The sequence below is a fragment of the Lithobates pipiens genome, unplaced genomic scaffold (genome assembly GCF_037356315.1).
Source record: "Lithobates pipiens isolate NorthernLeopardFrog02 unplaced genomic scaffold, aLitPip1_a1.2 Scaffold_13, whole genome shotgun sequence".
Classification (NCBI taxonomy): domain Eukaryota; kingdom Metazoa; phylum Chordata; class Amphibia; order Anura; family Ranidae; genus Lithobates; species Lithobates pipiens.
In genome coordinates, this window is record NW_027507718.1 from 421036950 (window position 1) to 421052209 (window position 15260).

Below are 15260 nucleotides of genomic sequence, written 5' to 3' on the forward strand. Positions count from 1 at the left end.
ACAAAGCTATCAAGGCAGACTGTGTATTTATTATTAACTTCTTTGGAAATTAGAACTGACTCTATTTATATAAGCAAGCAGTGAATTTGTATCAGGAGTGCATTTTACATTTTGCTTTGCTCTTAAGGTGGCTTAAAAGCTGCATAGTGTGCATAGTACAAAATGTCATGGTCTCCTCATCATGTGTGACGGCAAAAGATAAAAAAACTCACCCAAGGTCACTCTAATTATGCCATTCTGCTATTGGTCACAGTGCACTTCGTTTATCTCTTACCGGCATATGTTTATCACCTGACTACCTGGCAGCTTTACTGCTGACATTTCAGTAGAAATGCCCTGATTTGTTGTACATAGCATGTACCTTCATATCACGCTTCTGTACTAGTCATAAATCACAATCGCTAAAATACAAGATTTTCTTCAACTTGAGCGCACATTTTAACTTACACAAGAATAAGTGGACCTATTACCACTTGATAGCAGAATGTAATGAATCTGAAATGGTAGGTTCTGTGCGGAAGAAATGCCCTGTATTCAGTTACAAATTATATCATATAAAAGATGGGCAGTTTGTATGCCAATGCTTATTTTCCTATCGATTAATTCCCTAAGTGTCAGCAGGGTAATGGCATACCTTCCACCATTTTAATATTTGAAATTAGGACAGTTTTGAAGTTAACCTTATTTACACCTGAACAATTCAAATGGTGTTCACAATGAAAAAAAATAAATGAATAAGCAGAGGTTAAACGAAAACAGTCGGTCAAAGCTATCAGTAGATCAACAGATGTAGAATTGTAAAAATCCAAACCTGGTTCTACCTTCTACTTCTTGATGCTTCCTTTTTTGTCAAAGAGGCCACCTATCCCATTGAAGGAGCACTAGGGAAACTCAGAAAGTGTGAGGGTTGGGGTAGGCATACGTTTAGAGCTCTTGCACACTACAGCTCAAAATAAAACCTGCTTTTACAGGTATTTGAGCTTTTATTTCTCAGAAGCTTGAAGAAGCTTCTGCTTTTTTGTGCTCTTTTGTACATTTTTATTGAGTTTCTTTGGGCTTTTTTGAGCTTAAGCATTTTTTTTTCACACACCCTCCCCATAGCTAATTTTTTTGTGTGCGTTTTCAAGCTTTTTTGAGCTTTTTGAGTTTTTTTCATGCATTTTTGGGCATCCTTTCTGCTAGAAAGCTCAACAACGTGAGTTAGGTTGGGGGGGTGTTCCTGCCTGTAAGAGCGTATTGTTGTAAACTCCTGAAAAAGCCATAGTGTGCATGGACACAATGGCTAACATGAACGGAGTTTCCAGGCCGAAAAAAAAAATTAGAGCTCAAAAAAGCTCAAAAGCCTGTAGGAGCCGCTTCTTTGAGCTTCTTTAAGATGAAGTGTGCATGAGCCCTTACAAGGCGCATACAGTAACTTCATCTACCTGATAGCTGACACGTGATTTTCACCAAATATAACCTCTGTTATGCATTTTTATGTTATGATTAGTTTGACCCAAATCACTTCAAGAACTGTCCCTAATTTACAACAGTCATGTCCACGCAAGCCCACAAATAATAACAAACCACATGTGGCCCTTCAGGGGTCTAATCATTAGAAGAATACCATCAAAATGCAAAAAAATGGCTGACTTGGATAATGATAATATTTGTTCAACCTACCAAACAGTTTGAACAAGTTGGCATGGAGAAATAATTAAACATTTGAACATTACATTCTGACATTATATCAAAGATTTTTCAGTGTGAGGTAGTTATGCTAAATTGTAGGCTACACTCACCTCTCTTCACGCCACTCTGATCCATTCATAGTAGATTTACCCATAACATGTGCCTCCAGATAAAGTCTACAACTTGTATTTTAGCTGACGTTTCCCTTGAAACCTTACACTGAAACAACATTTCTCATATTTTGTGCTTCCATTTTGGAGATGATGTACCAGAAATCTTTGTTATTGACCTGCAATATTATTGTTAGTCAATCCATTATTAAAAAATATGGCCAGCAGCTATAGAGGAGACAAGAGGAGAAGAAAATCATTTTTACTTATGTTTAGCTCAGGTCAGAGATGTGTTTGAATCTCAGTGCTGACTGGTATGTCATGTGCCAAAATGGAAGTTCAAATTGATTCCCCACTATGTACTTTATAAAGGCTTTAGTGGTGATCTTCTGTGATTTCTGATTGTATTGTGTTGATATTACAAGCAGGCAGCATAAGAGGCAGAGGGCGAGGCGCAGCAGGCAACAGAGCCCCTGGTCCCAGGGGCACGTACCTGGGGGGATATTCGGCCGGCCGCGGCATTTATAGCAGATATCATGAAGGGAAGGGTAAACTGCAAGAAAAAGGCTTTGAACTTGTACCCAACCTGGAATTACCAGCAGTCAATCCAGTTGCTCTTAAGCCCGGTACAGGTTAGTCTGAAATTCTAAACTCAACCCTAACTGGTGACTACATTTTATCAGAGGCAATATACTGGTGGGAGGTTTATAAAAGCTGAGTAATAGCTCCTTAATAATGCTTACTCCATGTTAATAAATGGCCCTCCAGTGCATTGTTGAACGCTTTATCGTAATGCACCTTTCACTAAACTTTATTCATTGTTCTAGAAAATGTTTTGTAGATCAGAACTTGCCCCTTATAAATAAATAAAAAATATATAGTTGTGGCTGATGAGTTTGTGGGAGATATCGTGTAAGCTAATGAGTACACATGCGTAGACCTACTAGATACAGGGCTACTAAACACTTGAGATGTACACACTGGGCTCACCATGTCTATCCCCTGATACATGACGTTAGCAATTTTTCATAGGTTGAAAGATTGCGAAATATGAAATATTTTTGTTGTCTCTTAGCCTTCAATTATATTCAAACACTTTAGATTTTAGCCAACAGTATATTTCTTTCATCAGGAAGGATGGGCAACAGAGACCATTTTTATTTAGGACACATTATTTATGAGGCCCACTCTATTCCTCACCATTTAGGAAAAAGGCAATTTTTTGGACGTTATATTTTAAGGTTAGAACAGTTGTATGTGAAAAGCTGTAAATGCTACTAGTGAACTCCCCATTCCATACCTTTCAACACACATACAGCCAAATTGCTACTTTAATCAGCCCAGATTGTGTTATTGACATTCTGCATATATTGTCATCTTTATAACCGAGATTCATCAATCATGCTGTGCTATTTGATTATTACTTCCCAAATCATGTGTTCATGCCTTTTCATCTGCTACAACTAACACAATATAACAATAAGTTATCTCAGCATAGGGAAATGTGAGATGTACTTTGTTTTTATGGTGACGGTGGTCTGTACACAATAAAGGCTGTCACTTTGTGGGCCAATTTCTTATTTGATAAATTGATAACTTGTGTAGGTAAAAGTGCAGTTTTTAATATACTCAGTTAAGAAGGCTTGCATTTTGTTTAAACAAAAGACTGTTGTTGCTGACCAATTTTTGTGTATTTCAGTTGCCATTCCCACAATGGGTAGCTCTCCGTACTCCATGTTCCAGGCCTCAGCTGCCAAGCTGATAGAAGATGGGAAAATCCATGGCATGGAACACATGATTAATCCTATGACTGTGCAGGCTGATGCAGTGAGTGCTGCCACTGCAGCAGCTGTTATTCCTTCAGTGTCAACACCCCCACCATTTCAGGTAAGTGTTATTATTGTTAAAGTGTATCTAAACTTAAAACTTAAATGTATAACACCAATATGTTGCTGCATGTATTGCTGTAATGGCAAGAAGTGATCCCCAGCAGCAAGGTGAATCCCAAAGCATTTCCTTTCTTAGGGTAACAATGCCTACTCGTTTCCGCTGAGGCATTGTCTTCCTTTTCTTATAGTCCCGAGTTAGAGTACAAGCAGTCATGCATGCAACCCACAGTGTACTGGCACATTCCTACAGTGAAACTGTTGATAGTCAGCTGCTGCTGAAGAATGCACATGTCCACATGATGTTCACATAAAAAGTATACAGGGTGGGCATAGGGCAGGGCAAGAAAAAACAAACAAAGAAATAGGAAAACTGTATTTTTTTAAACCATTAATAAGATCTGGTTTTATTTACAGTGAAATTATTATGTATTCTTTTTTTGAGAATTCAGTTCTTCTTTGAGACACCTCCCCCCCCCCCCCATCCTTAAATAGCACTGTCTTTTATTTTGAAATGTTTTTGGGCCTCTACCCCCTAGGCCTAGGCAAATGACATGGACTCTACACCCTTTCCCTCCTGTGATATGCACATCACATAAGGTGGCAGGTCAAGTGGCGCATCATCAGTAGGCAGACCAAAACTGGAAAGACCAGTGCCTACTGATGACATCACACCTGAAAAGAGCAACGTGGGACCATGCAGAGGCAAAACAGAAGAGGATCTCATTGGGACATGCTGGATCCGCTGGGTGGGTAAGTATCTAATTTGTGCAGAAGACACGGGGTGAGGATCCACTTTAAAGCAGATTTCCACCCAAAAATGTAACTTCCTCTGTCTGGATTCCTGCCCCCGTGTCACATTTGGCACCTTATAGGGGGATGGGGGAGCAGATACCTGTCCAATACAGGTATTTGCTCCCACTTTGGCGAAAGATCGCCGCAGTTTCCACAGCAATCTACGCCATATCTGGCCCCTCCTCCGTCCCCCCTCATGTTTTCTGGGACACACATAGGTCCCAGAAGACAGCAGGGACCACTCAGAACATGCAGAGCGACTCGCACATGTGCAGTAGGGAACCAGGCCATGAAGCGACAAGGCTTCACTTCCTGATTGCCTTACTGAAGATGCCGTAACCCCCACCCAGGAGCCGAGGGATGGGTCGACTTCAGGTGAGGAAATCGTGGGCTCCCTGGACAGGTAAGTGTCCTTATTTTAAAAGTCAGCAGCTGCAATATTTGTAGTTGTTGATTAAAAAAAAAAATTCAGGCGGAACACCGCTTTAAGTACCTTTTCACATGCAGCTCCTTTGATGTTAGTAGACATCTACTGTGAGGCTAAAAATTACAAATTCACCAAAAATTACAATTTTATTGTAAGTGGTTGCTGGTGGTCTGAACTATCATTTGACTTCTTGTATTTCTCCCAAGCTTAGGTTTAGTGTACATGGGCATCAGATTCAAAAGCTAATCAACCACAGAATGTTGATATGGAAAAATGAACGCATGGCAAAAGCAACAGTAAATGCAAGTGTACATTGCTCCTCACAAACCACTCAAAATCATTCCCAAATCAATGCTGGAAACAAAGTGAAATTTCTGCCCTGGCTGTGTCCAGGCTGTATCATTGTAAAGGCAAGCCAGAAATTCCAGTTACTGCTTTGCTTCATAAAGTAACTGAATGGAGATGCAATTTGAGAAACAAAGGTGAACAGAGCTGGGGACTAAGGAGCAGATTGTCAGAAGATATTAGAAACTGATAGGTGTTCTCACTTGATAGGCATCAAGTCAATAATTAGATTAATTGGCTATTTTGTCCTGAAGAGGGTTGCCAGATTGTAAATGATTGATTAATCTACTTAGGGGCCAGCATGAAGTCCCATTGAACATATGGGCTCTTTAGCTTGGGAAGGTGGAACACAAGAAGAACAGAAAAAAAACTGCATGTTAGGTCCATGTAGCAGATCCTGTTTTTTTTGGACGTATCCAACAGCCCTGCTGACTGAGAGTCTGAGGGCGCAGTAGATACTATGACCAATGGTACTTGGTATTGTACAAATTCTCAGCTATCTTACTGACAGTCTATGGCAGATGGATCAAAGCCACACTTTTTCACCAGTGTATCTCCTTCTTAATGGGACTGTTGGTTTGCAGGGTCATTGATACGCCAATTACCCATTCAGCTCCATGCGGGTGCAACTATTGATTTTAACAATAAAGTGGTTAGGTTGGCAAACTCTCCTGTTTTTATGTTTTGCGGTTGGGAAGGTCGACTAGGCACTGTAAACATTTAGGCATGCAACACACATTTCATTGTAGGGTTTTAAATAAGTGTGCGTCTGCCACAATTAGAAACTGTTCATTTATTTTTTAACTTGGAAAAGTGTTGATGATGATTGCCTATTGAAAAAAAAATTATGGCAGATATTAGGAACATCTCCGTTAAATTTCACAGATGGTGTCTCAGAGATTAGCAGTGTTGCTTTGCAAAATTGCAGTTATTATTATTATTATTATACATGTTTTATATAGCGCCAACAGTTTGCGCAGCACTTTACAACATTAGGGCAGACAGTATTGTTACAATACAATTCAATACTGGAGGAATCAAAGACCCCTGCTCATTAGAGCGAATTGTGGGCTAGTTTCCTTTTGGGGATATTAACCTGCATAAAATGTGTATTTTTTGCCTTTGTGTAGGCTGGAACACTTACTAATTATATATGTACATCATTTTAATTATCATTCATTTTCACCTTGAGAATAATAGTGGAATTGTTGATAGTTGTAACTCAGTCATGTTTAATCATGTTTCCGTTCTATCTTTTCCTAAAAACAGTATAAATTGAACCGTTTCTTTGTTATTCCTAAATATCCCATCTGTCTTTCAGGGTCGCCCAATAACTCCAGTCTATACCATGGCTCACAATGTGCAAAGGATTCCTGCTGCAGGGATTTATGGCGCAAGCTACTTGCCCATTGCTGCTCCCACCACAGCCACATTAGCCACACTACAAAAGAATGCAGCCGCTGCAGCAGCAATGTATGGAGGATATGCTGGCTATATACCTCAAGCCTTTCCTACTGCAGCCTTCCAGGTCCCGTTGCATGACTTCTACCAGACTTATTAACACTGCAATCTCTAGAGGAGTTGGAAGGGCTACTGAAGGAACTTTAAAATATTTATGAAGAAAGAACCTAAAGATATATTCTTAGAAGAATATTTTATATATGTGAATTTTTTTTTTCAAAAAAAGCAGTTTTTAAGATGGTTGCATAGGTTTGTTTATACATTTCTGCATTTTTATGCTTTAACCATGTAGATTTATATTATATGGTTTGGTTGCTTAGGTTTTTAACAATATTTACATAGGCAACATTACTGGTATGAAGGTGTGTTTTTATTTTATTTGTTTTATATATATATATATATATATATATATATATATATATATATATATATATATATATATATTTATATATATTTAGAACATTCTGCACTAGAGATTTATCTATATATATATATATATATATATATGTTATGTAGTACAGTTGATAATAATGTAACTGAAGTGTGTAAAAGTACAAGAGCAGCTATAGCATAAAGAGTAAATATTCCATATTTAAAATAAATATATATAGAGAGATTTTAGAAAGGTACTTTATTTATATAGCTGTACTGGAAAATCTTGGGGATAACTAGGAATATAAAGTTTATGCCATGACCTATAAATCATACAGTATATTGTTCACTATATCAACTGAGCAAGGTGAAGGCTAATGGCCCTCTATTAGCAGAATAGTTCACAGAGGTTAAGAAGCTTGGTTCTCTGTCAATACCTGGCTGTATTTCATTGAACTTCGACAACTTCAAACAAAAGTATTCTATGCTCTCAGTGGAAGTAGTCTTAGTATTGTGTGGTTGTTAGATTGGAGTGTCCAAGCAGCAGTTTGATATTGTGGGATATCAATTTTCAATGTTCTATTTTTGGGGGCCAAAAACAAAATACTATATAAACAACTTGATTGTAATGTCCTATTTGATTTATTGGCACATAAGTAGAGCATTTCTGGGCTAAAACATAATGCAGTAGTAGGTCTCTACCTGTGGTAAGCCCCAGACCTCAGTAGATACTTCTGGCTGACGTATCTTATCTAAACAAACCACTGTGTGTATAATGATACATACTATATCATTATGATATAGCTATGTATTCTAATGATAGCGTATGTTTTTATATATATATATATATATATATATATATATATATATATATATATATATATATATATATATATATATATATATATATTACAGCACACCTCTTTAAGAACAATCATAAAACCTATATATTAGAGCCACCTATTTTGTGATTTTATGGGCATTATTGACATTTATCAAATGCATTCCTTGTAGAGGGCCTAGTTAACACTTGCAGTTGGAGGTTAGGTGGCAGTATAAACAGGTGGTTGAGCTGATTTTTTACCAGCTCTAAGGCCATACAGGGATATACACATCTCGGCTTTTAGGGGTTGACAGAGTCAATGAGAAGGTTTAATAACGCGACCACCTATCAAATGTCCTCTAAAAAGTAGTTCAGACTAGATTGCTCTTCAGAGGGTTAACACAAGTGTAAACAAACCTTATGGGCTTAGCTAGGCCCTAGACCTCATAGAGGAACCTTACTGTATTACCACATTTTCAAACCTGGCTTGGTAGAATATTAGCTGTATATCAGCCTAGGCTGAAGTACTGGAGGTTTACTCATTCCTGTGTGATACGCAGATGAATTTATCCAACAGATGGAGCCAATACAAAGTCATCAACTGTTAATATGATGCTTTATAGGAATTATATTTATTACCTATGTATTTTGTTTTGTAAAAACACTGAAACAAATGAGGGAGATAGCAGAAACTGACTCACAAGTAGACACACTGGGTAGATGTATAAAAGTATTTTGTTAGGGCGAATTTATTAAAAGCAAAGAAAGGCGTCTGTATTGTTAATAGCAGGTGATCAGATTCCAGGTGTCGCTTTTATCCTGATAAGTTGGAATCTGATTGGGTATTATGAGCAACAGAAGCAGTTTTTAGTGCCAACATTTTTTTTATAACCCTTTTAGTCACTTAAAATCCTCCTTACGTAAAATTGAGAAAAATAGTAAAAAAAAATAGTAAAAACGTTACCAGTCATATATATATATATATATATATATATATATATATATATATAAAATTACCAAACATATTGGGATGCCTGCCTCCCATAGAATGTGTCTATGGGAATGTTTGACCATTCTTCCAGAAGCGTATTTGTGAGGTCAGACACTGAAGTTGGACGAGAAGGCCTGGCTCGCAGTCTCCGCTCTAATTCCTCCCAATGGTGTTGAGGTCAGGTCTCTGTGCAGGCCAGTCAAGTTCTTCCACCCCAAACTCCCTCATCCATGTCTTTATGGACTTTGTGAGTACTGGTGCACAGTTGTGTTGGAACAGGAAGGGGCTAAACTTTTCCCACAAGGATGGGAGCATGAAATTGTCCAAAATTCTTGGTATGTTGACGCCTTAAGAGTTTCACTTCACTGGAACTAAGGGGCCAAACCCAACCCCTGAAAATCAACCCCACACTATAATTCCCCTCTTCACCAAATGATTTGGACCAGTGCAAAAGCAAGGTCCATAAAGACATGGATGAGCGAGTTTGGGGTGGAAAAACTTGACTGGCCTGCACAGGGTCCTGACCTCAACCTTTTGAATGAATTAGTGGAGACTGCGAGTCAGGCCTTCTCGTCTACATCAGTGCCTGACCTCACAAATGAGTTTCTGGAAGAATGGTCAAACATTCCTGTAGACACACTGCTAAACTTGTGGACAGCCCTCCCAGAAGAGTTGAAGCTGTTATAGCTGCAAATGGTGGGCCAACGCAATATTGAACCCTATGGACTGAGACTGGGATGCCATTTAAGTTCATGTGTATGTAAAGACAGGCGTCCCAATACTTTAGGTAATATAGTGTATGTATGTGTATATATATATATATATATATATATATATATATATATATATATACACCAAAATAACTAAAGGAAGGTGACATCTGAGTGGCTACTATGGCTTTCAGTGCTTTGTGCATCCTTACTGGGAGGACTTGAATAAGACTTGGGAATAACTTTGTATTTCACTGCTTAAAAATAATTATTATAAATAAATTAATTATAGATTCAGTGACTTTTCTGTTAGTACAATACTCAGGGGTTGCTCAGATCCTTAGCTATCCATCCAGCTCTTCCTGCTATACACCAGTCACATCCTACAAACAGTTGTGATATAGGTTATCCTGGTCCAGGGGTCTCCAAACATTTCAGTACGAGGTCTACATTGTATATTTTACAAATATTCCTGGGCTGAAAAAAATCCCCATGAGCATCCCCCTTGCATTAGAGTTCCTCCTTACATCAGGATCCCAAGCAGAGTCCCCCTTACATCAGAAGTGGAGACCATGGGCAGCCTCTGCTGACCTTAATCCTCAGTCAATGCATATTTTCGGATATGACATTAACTGTGAGCCACTTAAAATCTCGTAGGGCCATGGGCCTTAGTTTGGAGACTCCAGTCCTACTCCATGAGAACGTTAGTGTTTTAGTGATTTGCTGCTGCTGTGCTGTAAATAGCTGTGCTCCAAGAGCTCTGACCTGGATTATTTACTCTCATTTATATGATGCTTCTTTAATGGCATACTATGGGTGTTGGTGGCTTTTACCTTTTTTTGTCTGAAAATAGAATGAGATCAACCACAGACTGCTGAGCAAGTTGGGTTGTCCCATTCTTTCCGTAAGATATAGACTTTGTTTGTGTATATATGTATTCCTTCATAGTTTTATTTCAAATATATTTGTTTTCCAGTTGCAGAGGTAAAACCTTTTATTTCATTTTATTTTATGTTTTAAGATAGGTTTTGTTATGTTAGTATGTCATTATCTTATTGCAGTGTTTTGTTTTCTTGTGGCCTGTTTAAAGGCTTTTAGAACAATATTAAGATGTTTTTAAACTTTTTGAGCGAATGCAGCATTTTTTGTTTCTAGGTGTTTCACTTTATAACGCATCATGTGCCAATATGCTGTATTTGAAATAAAATACTGATTACTTTAGAAATATCCTTTTTTTATTTTATTTATTTTTCACCACTAGTGGCTTTTTGCTGAATGTTTGTGCTGTTATAGCATATGGCCAAGCAGCATGCCTTTTTATATGTGTGACATGACTCCTAATAAACCCACAATGCAATATTCCCCTTATGGGAAAGCAGCAGACACAGTGCTATGTAGTAGAGTCTGCTGATTTGTCCCATGAAGGTCTAAGATGGGGCCTCCCGTTGTTAAAAATTAAAGAGCTGGAGTAAGAGAAATAGTAGTTTCTACTTTGTAACCATCATAATGTCTTAAAGGGTTAGTTCACCTTTTCAGAAAAAAAAAGTGAAAAGGCGAATGAACACCCTACACCAGTGATTCTCAACCAGGGTTCAGTGGAACCCTAGGGTTCCTCTAGAGGTTGCTAGGGGTGCCTTCAGCATTGGGCAATTTCTGCCTCTCAGATAAGTTCCCACTGACACTATTGGTCTTTTTAACTATCTGTAAGGAGGTAATTCTTCCCAATGACCACAAGTGTAAGGACCATTCTTTCCACTGACCATCACACTAATGCATCATGAGTTGTAGATTTCTAATTTTTAGCAGAGATTCCCTGAAACTGGAGAACTATTTTGAGGGTTCCTCTGTGTTGAAAAGGTTGAAAAAGGCTGCCTTACACCCTCCCCACCCCTCCTGGTCCCCACTGTTCTTACCTTCACTTGTGATGAGCAGTCAGTGCCCACACAGGCAATATAGCAGCCCTGGGATTTGAAATCCCTGCTCCTTTTCTTTCTGTGGGCTTCTGGGTAGGTCAGAGCGATTCTAATTGGTCAGAACTGGCACATGATCAATTTGACCAATCATAATTGCTCTGGTCTGTCCTGCAAGCCCTACCAAAAGAAGAAGGGCATGGATTTCAAATCCCTGGAGCACACCAGCTACATGGGCACTGACAGTTTATCACCCATGGAGGGCTTTAGGCAGGGCCGTATTTAAGGCAGGGCAAAAGGGGCAGCTGCCCTGGGCCCTGTCATTGTTGTGGGGCCCAAAGCAGCTGCCTCATACTTGCCAACTATCCCAGTTTATATTCCCCTGTCCCTTGAAGTTTTAGTCCTGTGCTGCTACTAATGCTGCCCAGCTCTGCCCTATTGTTGTGTACAGATGACTCACCTGCAGACACCATGTGTTTACATGTAAATACTGGCATTCATATGTAACTAGAAGTGACATGCATATGTAAATAGCCGAGGCCAACTGCATTGATATGTAAATAAAGGCAGCATTCATAGGTATATCATGCCCCCCTGCAGTGAGGAGAAGATGTGCTGTAACCTATAGCAACCACTGAGCAGTATTACTGTACAGCAATCTCTAGCAGCCAATCAACAAGCATAAATGTGCTGTAACCTTTAGCAACTAATCAGTGAGCCTTACGGAGTCCTGTAACCTCTAGCAACCAGTCAGTAAGCAGTAATGATATGCTGTAACCTCTGGCAACCAATCGCAATCGCTGCCTGATCTGATACAGTAAACTGATTTTAAGTCTAGCTGCTAGTTATTGTATGTCTCAGAGAAGGTGGAGAGTGAAATTTCATGGGGGGAGGGGGGCCCTAAGAAAATTTTTGCCCAGAGTCCAATCAATATTAAAGACGGCCCTGGCTTTAGGGACAAGAAGAACCTTTTTTAAAGGTGAGCTAACCCTTTAAAGTTAATGCCTGACTCTAATTGTGTTCAGTTATTCTACAACAGGGGAATTCCTAAAAAACATGAGATTCTGGTTTACTGAGCCGGGATCAGAAAACATTTGCATGGTAACAAATCAGCAACTGCTTCCTTCTCTTACTACTCATCACCCGCCTGTGTCTTCACACTGTGGATATTAGACAGCTGCAGTAATAGACATGCTGGCAGTGGGCTATGTTAGACCGGAACAAATGTCAATATGCATGGGGATTACCAGGTTCACCAAGATCCATGATGAATTTGGGAAAATGAAGTTCTTTTCCCATCAATAGTGTAATGTGTATCATCCATGCCAGTGACTTTGAACTATATACATGATAGAAGATGTTATGCCTTATAGCTTACGTCATCCATCTCTGGGCTTGCTGCAGTATCTTCTGCTCAGGATGAATGACTAACCATGGAGAAATGTCTCATTTTGCACAAGGACTGGCATTTCATGTGTTACTCCTAATCAGAAACACTTGTGGAAGAAATTGGTAAAATGTCTGTTGATAAGACACTAACAGCCCAGAATAACTGACTACAACAATATCACTTCCACAGAAAAAGAAAAAAAATGATACAGCTCGCAACGGAAAAATGTAATGTATGAAATGTATGCATTACTCTTCAAGTTATGTGCAAATGGCATTTTATTTCTAAAAACCATTTCATACAGATTGCTACCTTTTTATATTTATACACACAAAGCTGTATAGAGACTTGAAATTTGAGCTTAATTTTTTAAGAACAAATGCACACAAGGAATGGGGAAATATTATGTGCCTTATTTTCTTTATAATGTGTTGTCTGATAGGAGTCGTCTCTTCCTTCTATGAATTACCATGTTTGTTGTGTTTTTAAAAAGCCCTTCAAGTTCAATGTGAGCTTGTTACTTGTATTTGCTATGTATTTTTAGAGTGTAGAAAAATAAAACATTGAAAACTGCATATTGTTGTCTTTATTCTAAACTCTGGGCTAGTGTGTGACTTTTAACTAACCATTTTGGTGGTTTTCACGGTGGGGGGGCTTCATTGCCATTATTCACAGCAGAGGACAGTTGGTGTTGGCATTGGTTTCAATCAGCTGACTGGCAAAAAAATATATTTAAAAAAATGACGTCTCTACTAACGACTTTTATTAAAGTGGAACTTTAGTCAGAAAATTAAGTCCTGTTAGATCTCTTCATGCTGACCTCTTTTGTATAGCTATATAAAACAATAAAAAAAAAGGACCCTATACTGTTTAAGCACTTGCCGATCGCACTATAGCCAAATGACAGCTACAGCACAGTTGTCCAGTTCTGGGACACCGCCATATGATGGCATCATGTGATCGTACCTGCCGTGCGCCCGCTGCAGGCTGTGGGTGGCGCGTGCTGTGATGGCAGATTAAGGTAAAAAGACAATCATCAGCTTTTTACCACATGATCAGCTGTGTCCAATCATAGCTGATCACTGAGGTAAACATAAGCTGGTTATTGGCACACTGCCAGTGTGAGGAGAAGAGAAGAGAGTTCATAACCGACTTGTGTAAAGGGACATGTACACTGATAATTGGCACTGATTATCAGTGTCCTTATTATCAGTGCAGTCCCAACAGTGCCAACCAGTGCTACCAATCTGTGCCCACCAGTGCTGCCAATCAGTGCCTATCAGTGTCTCATCAATTCTGCCTATTATTTCAGCCTTATCAGTGCCTCCTCAGTGCCCATCAGTGCCAACTCAGCGCACATAAGTGAAAGTAAAAAATGACCTGTTTGCAAAATTGTATTATGCCCCATACACGAGCGGAATTTCCATCGGAAAAATCTTGGATGGTTTTTCTGACGGAATTCCACTCAAGCTTGGCTTGCATACACACGGTCACGCAAAAGTTCTCTGAAATTTCAACTGTCAAGAACGTAGTAGCTTACAACACTACGACGAGCCAAGAAAATGAAGTTCAATGCTTCCGAGCACACATCGAATTGTTTCCGAGCATGCATAGGAATTTTGCACGTCAGAATTTCTACAGACGATCGGAATTTCCGATGGGAACTTTTTCAATCGGAAAAATATAGAACCTGATCTCAATCTTTTGCTGGCGGAAATTCTGCCAGCAAAAGTGCAATGGAGCACACACACAATTTCCGACCAAGAGCTCTCATCGGACTTTTACTGGCGGGATTTACGATTGTGTGTACGGGGCTTTACAAACTATGAAAAAAATTTTTATTTCCAACATTTTCGGCCTTTATGCATTTCTTTAGCAAAAAATAAAAAATCCAGTGGTGATTACATACCACCAAAAGAAAGCTCTATTTGTATGGGGAAAAAATCATATGGGTACAGTAATGCATGACCATGCAATTTTCATTCAAAGTGCGACAGTGCTGAAAGTAAAAAATTGGCCTGGACAGGAATGGGGTAAAAGTGCCCAGTAGGCAAGTGGTTAAAATCCAGTAATACACTGCCCCACCCTGCCCTGCACATGCTCAGTTGCTCTCCATTTTTTGGCACTTTTGGGCACTGATGAATTTGTAGAGTCTGATCTGCTGGCAGCCTTAAAATGGAATTAAACCCTCTTATCCTTTACAGCCAATAAAACTGCTTCTGTTTGATCTGCAACTGGCAGTGCTGCACATGTGATCAGTTATGACACCAGCCATTTAATGATTTGACAGCTTTGTTGAGGAAACAAGCAAATGTGACCGTTAGCAATCCCGGAATTATAGGAATGTAACTTATTTGAAACTGTTAAAT

At 39.0% G+C, this 15260-nt stretch overlaps 1 protein-coding gene across 8 annotated transcripts in view; it reads left to right on the forward strand.

The window, feature by feature from the left end:
- The window catches only part of RBM47 (RNA binding motif protein 47), a 172106-nt gene extending 158640 nt beyond the window's left edge, over positions 1-13466 (forward strand). For 6 of the 8 annotated variants that reach the window (XM_077477594.1, XM_077477598.1, XM_077477592.1 and 3 more), the window contains 3 exons: positions 2207-2413; positions 3481-3668; positions 6556-13466. In XM_077477594.1, the coding sequence (XP_077333720.1) occupies positions 2207-2413; positions 3481-3668; positions 6556-6795 (635 nt within the window). In that variant the 3' untranslated portion in view covers positions 6796-13466. The remainder of the gene's footprint in view (positions 1-2206; positions 2414-3480; positions 3669-6555) is intronic. The other 2 variants (XM_077477593.1, XM_077477600.1) reach the window with 2 other exon arrangements.
- Positions 13467-15260: the final 1794 nt, after the last annotated feature.